An 8,102-nucleotide genomic window follows, 5' to 3' on the forward strand; every position below is an offset into this window, starting at 1 on the left:
GATTCGATTCCAGTTTTCTTCGCGTCGTTAATTTGCTTACATCACAAAAGCACCTGTCCCTGGAGACCATGACGTCATTCTTTGTCAGTTGGGAGGAGTGGGTGCTCTGCATACATGGCTCCTGACAAAGATATATTTGCGTATAAGTATTTTTTCACAAAAAAAAAAAAAAAAAAAAAAATCGCTGAAAACAATTTCATCATCATCGAGAGAATTCAAGGTCTTAGGTTGTTAAAATTTGGCTACTTTTCACAAATCAAACAACTACAAACACGAAAGAAACGAGAAAACAATGAAAAACTGTAGTGTCGTAACTGTTCCTTGATGAATAACTTGCAAAATTTTTAATTAAAAGTCAGGAAATCACCGGTAGTCATATATATATCAGTCATATGACATCTTTTTAATGTTTCTTTTCTGCCATCATTCTTTCACTCATTACATCACGTACTGTACGTGATGCGTGGACTTGTGAAGGAAAAAAAACATTGTATAAATTTTTCAAGGCAGGTCAGAGATAATTCGACTTGAGATTCATACTATGGATTAGTTTTGTTCATTTTATCAGCTTTGTATATTCATTTTTTCGGGGGGGAGGGGGTGATATCAGAGAAATAAAACGGTGTCAAATAATTTATCTTCTATAAATTCATGTCTCCATCTGCTGTGTCAGCGAGTTCTATTTCTGGAGCCATGGTTCCCCTAAATTGTTTTTTGTCCCTACCGTTTACACGCAAAGGTGACAGGAGTATTGGACACGAGTGGACCGTTGTTGCGAAAGCAATTACATCTTCCAAGAAAAAACAAACAAAAAATAAATAAATAATAAGCATTTCGCTTCAGTAGATGTTTTTCCGTTTGCCCTCAAGAAAGCACCTTTAGGAGACAACACATGTTGAGAAAAAATGTTTCCCTGCCGGGCGCCTTTTGCGACCCTTTGTGAATTTTAATAATAAACGAAATGACAAAATGAGACATTTGAAAGCTATTATTTGTAGTCAACAAAGCTCTAACAAGCTGTAACATTTTTAACTCGCAGTTTTATTGAACATCCAGCAAATTAGGCTACTTAAAATATGGAAGGAAAGATGCGAGAGAGTGTTGCATACAACATTTATGCATGTGGTATGCAATGCGAATCCAGGATAACAGGGAAGAGGGTGGCAAAGGGCTAAATGCGTTACACATGATGAGGGCAAAAAATAAGTGTGACGCGTGAAAAGCGATTAAAAGACATGCACATTTTTAAACACACGGCATTCATGGAAATGAGGTTTATAAGTAGAATATTGTTGTAAGTTAAAAGGATTAGAATTTTAGGTTTAGGATCCTAAACATTTTATTGGAATTTATTGTACCTGATGAATTTTTACCGTGTATAAATAATGATTAAAGATTATTTAAGATGCACACTGCGTGAATTTAGAACAAGACAGCCTTACAAAGTCCTTACAGGGACAGCTGAGTCGATTATCGTCTATTCAAGCTGCCGGATACCTCTGTCAAATCCACAACGTTGATGCACAACTGCGCCTACAATGCACTCACTGGACTGTTCTATAACGTTTCTGAAGATAAATGAAATACTTACTCTCCGCCTTTGATGAAAACCACAGTAACTTCTTTGACTGGTTCAATGATTACCCTACCCTACGGTGAACCTTGCTTGGTACAGGTATGCTTGGTACGAGACTTGTGTTTAAAAAGTTTAATATGTGCCATGGGGGTTGCATTTAACTAAGTTGTTGCTACTGTTTTTTTTTTTCTTTTCTTTTCTTTTCCTTTCTTTTTTTTTTTTTTTTTTTCATACGCAACATCACTTACAAACTCAATCATTTTTGCCTCGCAAAAATCAACCTGAGCCCAGCTCCCCCAATCCTCTCCTTGAAACAGACACTGCTAGGAGAAGACTGTGCTTAGCTCATTTCCAGTCTCCAGCAGGAAAGCAACATGGCGGAGCTACTTTGTGACCTTTGTGAGTTTTTTTCTGTGTCCATCTGTGTTCATACCTATTAGCTTTTCCTAATATTAAGGAAGAAAGACCTCGAAATGCCAACTGTAGTGCTCCTTGATGTTTCACTTTCCATGCTACGGCGTGTCCAAACACCAGAGGATGAGTTTGTTGAGCGCCGCCATCTTGCGATCCGCGGTCTTCATACTTTCTTTGACTACTTGTCTAGCAAGTTCAAGTTAGAATTTTCGGCCTTGCTGGCTTTTTCTTCGCTGTGGGAGATCGTGGTACCGTTCACCAGAGATTACCAAGCACTTAAACAAGGCTGCGTAACGGTTGATGTGTACGACAAAACAAGCTTTGAAAATGGTTTTAGTGGTGTGGCTGGTCATGTTATCGAAGAGTGGGGTACATCTGTTCCATGTCAAGTGATTTTAGTCACTGATGGCCGCACGGGATCAGGACAGGGCTCGCTAAGGGAGCTTCTAGAAGGAAAAAGGAAGGAAAATTCTGATCAACCGTGCCCGTTTCCTATACCCTTTCCATGCAAAATACACGTTGTTTGTATCGCGACTGCGAATGAACTGGGAGGAGATCTGATGTTGTTTCAAAGACTGTGTGATTCAACTAGTGTAGGAGGCAGTGTTTATGTCCCGGACATGCCTCTTACTGTCCAGTCAGTTCAGAATGTGTTCACACGCGTAGCACAAACCCACTACATAAGTTATGAAGGCACTCTGTCTTGTGGCCATTTACAATCCAAAATAACACTATCCCCACCACCGGACTTAACAAGTATACTTGAAGTATCTAAGGCCAAAGGACAAGAGAAGACAAGAAGGCTGCCAAATGAACTAGCTATATGTGGTTTTCTTGATGTAGCAGATGTTGGCAGTCCACCACACATTTCTCGTCATCTGGTTATACCACTTGCTTCATCGTCAGGGGATAGTAAAGATAAAGAAGGAGGTAAAGAGGCTGCCAAAGACAGTGAGGAGGATGGTAAAACACCGTCCTTCTGTGTACTCTTACATGGAAGTCTGAAAGTAGAGAAAATGGTGGCTATTGTCACACTTGAGTGAGTACATAAGACAATACAGCCAACTGCAGTGTTGGTGGTTTACTGAAAACTTGCATGACCTGAGAAGTTCACATATGAATGGCAAAAGAGTGCTGTTCCTGTGCAGAAAATATTTCTCCTTTGAGAATTGAGTTTCTCGCATAAATTTCCATTTGTTTTGGAACACCAACACGGCTGTCATGAAGATGTTGTCTTTTATTTTGATTGACGGGTAGTACCGGTAAATTTTCATTTTGCCCTCCATCAATGTTATGCCAACTCAGTGGAGGACAAGGAATGGAGGGATGGTGCAACTCTAACAGACACAGTTTGAGCAGTATCATGTATCATTATATATTATTTGAATTTATGTGTGATGAATTATATTTAAGTTCCCAATAGCTGGCAAGTTCTTTTGATTTCCAGCTAAAATTTGCTTTCTTTTGAAACCTCATTTATTACAGTTGCAACCCGAAATATAGAATTTTGGGGATCATTTTAGATGCTTATCATTTGCCAGAAACCCTAGTGGAAATACATGCACCATTCATGGTTGCATAACAGTATCCTTTTTGATACAGTCAGCCGACCGTAAAAGATATTATTCATAAAAGAATTGTTTATAATTTGTTAAAGGAAGAGCAAAGCATGAGCTCTCCGCCATCTTAGAAAAAAAAAAAAAAACACAAAGTGGGCCCCATATGTACATTACATTTGAATCTTGCTCTAGCTCGAACATTGAACATTACTTGCATTTGCACTTGTATCTGCATTGCATACAAACCAACCTTGAGATTTAATAGTTTTACGGCATTTCCGAGAAGAAATATTATTTGTTCTTTGGTTGTAATGATAGTCATTTGCTGATTTCTTCTCTAGCACAGACTGGTTTGGAATGTTACATTCTTGGGCAGACAGCAAAAAGAAATCCAACCTTGTCCTAACCACATTCTGCCCAGGAGAGAATATTTCCTGGCTCGGCAACATACAGAAACTAGGCCCTGCAGCAGAGCTGGATATCAATCCATATCAAACAGCAGAAAATGATGAGGGTGAGACTACACCTTTTCCAGTGATGCCAAGTCAGAGGAGAAGCTATAATTCACAAGCCAGTGTTGTTTGGATCAAACCCAGTGGGTTGCAGGTAATTACCTATTATTTGACAGTGAAGGTTTGGTAAAGAATTCTGAAATTGCTAGTTTTTTTATCATAAAAATATTGACTTGTGGCATGTACATCATGTCTCTCACATGTATTGACTTCTGGTCTGATTCTGATTTTAGTCTGATGTTCAAAAGCTGTTGCGATATGCTAAGAGGCTTCCAGATAAACAAGGGCAGTTTTACAAGGTTGGTGACATTGAACATGAGTTTTTTCTAACCCAACACTTTTCTCCCAGCTTAATAACAATACGATTTTCTGATGCCTTTATATGTATCAAACTATAGAACTTTCTCCAAGAGCCGCTAGACCCCTCCCCCACACTAAGTGATGAAAGGACCAAGGTGATGCAAAACTTGTTACTAGACTACAATATGAAGGTGTCTTTATTAGACAAAAAACTGGACAAAGCTTAAAGGAAGCATTGTGATTTAAGATCTCTTAGTGGTGTGAATATTGCAACACACACCCTTCTCTGGTATGTCTGGTGGCAATTTTGGTTTTGGTTAACTTTGTCATTGTTGACTATTTTTTCAGGAATTGAATAGACTACGACGTGCCGCCTTGTGTTACAGTTACTTGGGTCTGCTGGATGTATTAGCAAGCATGTTAGACAAAGAGTGCCACAAGGCCACTGCTGAGGTGGCCCGTCAGTTACAGCATGCTTCTGGAAGCCTTAGAGCTTCCCCAACTGTAGATTTAAACAAGCCTATCACTCCAATCCAAGATTAGTAGCCTCTTGGTTGAAGTTGATCAAAACAATGGATTCTTAAAAAGTGTTGATGAAATAACTGTAAAGGACAGATTAAGCTCCGCACGCATTGCAAGCCTAAGATGTTAGATGATTTGTATGGGGCTTTGATGCTAGATACATGTAAATGTTGAAACATTTTATCAGGTTTTCCCTTGAATGACTTATTTCATTTGTTTTGGGGAACAATGAGATTCATTAGGCGCAAAGAAAACAGATTTTCCAGGTTGCCATTGACCAGGTGTGAACAATTGAAGGCTTTTGCGCAAAAAGGGCGTATATAGCATTTTGGGTCGATTTATTTTTTGCAGGATCGAGCTAATTTTTGGCACAACTGACTTGTTTGGACATGAAAAGCATCGTTGCATAATTGTTTTTGTTGATTTGCGCTTCATTTTCAAGAAATAACGTATGCAAAAAACTCAGTTTTCCAAGGGTATCTTTTGGAGATCTTTTGTCAAGGGAAAAACAAAAGAAACCTTTTGTTTTGCTAAACGATGAAGTCACCGAAGCGTGACATTTGCCACTAGTGTTATTATTCATATAATTACGCTATTCTCTTACTGTTGCTTCATTAGCACAATCGAATAAGGCGCCGAACGGGCTGGATTCAAGTTTGTAGTGACACTGGTTCAATACGAGGTCGGTCGATTTTTTTTTTCCGGTCTATTTCTCTACTTCTTTCAAAAATCAAAACATCTATTTAAACAAAACTGTGCTGTCGAAGCTGCTAAAAGTAACCATTTAAGTTTGCGTTGCGTTGAAATCCACCTTCGAACAATTCGCTCCAAAAGATGCTACTCGGAAACTGAGTTTTTTTGTATACGTTATTTCTTGAAAACGAAGCGCAAATCAACAAAAATAATTATGCAACAATGCTTTTCATCTCAAAACCAGTCAGTCTGCCAAAAATTACCTCAATCCTGCAAAAAATAAAAATCGGCCCAAAATGCTACATACGCCCTTATTGCACGAAAACCTTCAATTATGCGCTAGTCTGAAGGTCTTTCTTAATGGCCTTACACGTACGTAAAAGTTAAAAAATGTTAAATATCCATTGGGCAAGATAAACAAAATCTACTGGCCTTAAAGAAAAGTTTACTATGTCAGGCTGTTGGGCAGGACTTTCTTTGAAAGTTGTTCAAGCTGAGGAATTTCATACTGACAAAATAGAACAAGAGCCTGAGATCTATGTAGTCTTGTCACAATCTGTCTTGGATAGACTGGATATATTATCAGCCACTGTGTGCAAAAGGACCCCACACTACTCCCCAAAGTTTTCCCAGGGAGGACCTTTGGGGATCAGACCCTGAGGCAGCAACCGAGATCAAGCCTATGTCTTTGACAGATTGTCACTCAAATATTCAAGGACAATCGTAATAGAGTGACAAGCAATCATATCCCTGAATCACAGTCAGCTCTCTTGCAGGAGCTAAACTGAGCTCAAGTTGGATTACACTGGGAAAGTCTAATTAATCACATTTCAAGTGTTCACAAAAGCAGGGAAGAAATTAGAGCAATGGCAAGGAACATGCTGCCAGGCAATGTAAATGCATTATCCATCTTTGAATGTTTTTAGCCACCCAGAAATGACCAAAGATTCCATGTAGTGTAAACAACTTGAAACACAGAATTTTGCATGTTTCTAGGGTAACTTTTGTTACGTACACAAAAGTTTTTTAAGTCCCTTAGGAGAGAATGTTCTGACACCAGTAAGGCACATAATAAATTTAGACACTTTGAGAGATTCAAAAGTAAACATAAATTCATCTTCCCCAATCGTGTTGTCAGTGGTGTTGTTGTGGAGGGCACAAACTTAAGTTTCCTTTTACACTGAAACCTGTAGTAAGTGGACCCCATATTAACCTCTGTTAAGCAGACGCGGACGCCAACATTAAGCCATTTTGTTGCACAAAACCTGTAATAAGCGGACACTTTGAGGGCTTTTTACTTCTAAAAGCTCAGCTGAGACTCCTTTAACATTGTTCAGCGATGTCGTTTTAAAGCTAAATTATTCCAGATTGATGCATTGACTGACTGACCACTGTGCTATGAGCAGCTTTTGACCTTAGACTGTGTTACACTTTGTAACAAAAGGGTTACTAATTAACTATTATTGCACAATATATTAGAACCCACTTAGAGCGGACACCCTGTATTAAGCAGACACTAGTGAGGGTCCCAAGGTTGTCCCAAGGGTGTCTGCTTAATACAGGTTTCACTGTACATCCCTTCTAATCCGATGCACAGTCGCAGTTTTTGTTACATGTAAATATATTCGAGGGCTGGAAAACTTTTGTGCCTATTTATTTGAGCAACAAAAGGGACACTTCACCCTGTGAGACAGAGATTTCCTTCTCTTTCTGCTTAGTGAGACAGTCACTGGGCAGAAAGCAGATGGAATCTCTGTCTTGCCGGGTAGGCACACTTTGAAGTTTCAATCCAGTTCCTTTAAGTAGGTAAAGCCCTTCCATCTCCTTATGCAATCTAGCTACCCACTTAAAGTGCCCATAATGTCAAAACTTTTTTTTCATTCATCTAATTCTACATTTCACCTAATGAGCTTCCGCAAAAAAAATTTTCGATTTGGATAAAATGCAATTTTTTCACGAATCTTTACAAAGTTCAAAATTCTATTTTCTTGCGGTCGACCCCTGCTGCTGATCACAAGAACAACGTGCTCAAAATGGCCATGAGACTGATGCCTGTGACGTAGGTTCAGGAACCTACGATGAAGACTGATGTTTTCTGGATCATTAACATTGTTACAAAGAGCAGCAACGCACCTTTCCGGCATTTTCAACTAAATGTAGACAACTCTGAAGCAAAATTTCGATTTGTTTTCAAGTCAGACAAGTCATGACCCAAATCACGTGTTCCTGTACCTATGTCACGAATCACTTCAAACTGAGGAAGACTGGTGAGAATGGTGGACCAAAATGGTGGCAAATTTGAACGTCTTTAAAAACCTAGAACAAAATTGCCTTTTATCCAAATTGAAAATTTTTTTCGCAGAAGTTCATTAGGTGAAATGTAGAATTAGATGAGCGAAAAATTTTTTTGACATTATGGGCACTTTAATGCTCTTCCATTTTGCAAGCATATTTTAACTGTGAGCATTGTCTCCTCCAGCAGCAGTATGTTCTTAAACATACAGACGAAAACACTGAAAGTGAATG

General features: G+C 38.9%; 1 protein-coding gene across 1 annotated transcript; it reads left to right on the top strand.

Moving 5' to 3' along the window:
* The first annotated feature begins 1,918 nt into the window (after positions 1–1,918).
* LOC110062332 (integrator complex subunit 14-like) lies at positions 1,919–6,702 on the top strand. The gene is made up of 4 exons (XM_020769199.2): positions 1,919–3,029; positions 3,891–4,155; positions 4,295–4,360; positions 4,710–6,702. The coding sequence occupies exons 1-4, from the start codon at positions 2,050–2,052 to the stop codon at positions 4,902–4,904; spliced, it is 1,506 nt and encodes a 501-aa protein (XP_020624858.2). The 5' UTR covers positions 1,919–2,049; the 3' UTR covers positions 4,905–6,702.
* The last annotated feature ends 1,400 nt before the right edge of the window (positions 6,703–8,102 follow it).

The sequence above is a fragment of the Orbicella faveolata genome, unplaced genomic scaffold, assembly GCF_042242905.1.
Source record: "Orbicella faveolata isolate gen_17 unplaced genomic scaffold, um_ofav_v1 contig_26, whole genome shotgun sequence".
Taxonomy (NCBI): domain Eukaryota; kingdom Metazoa; phylum Cnidaria; class Anthozoa; order Scleractinia; family Merulinidae; genus Orbicella; species Orbicella faveolata.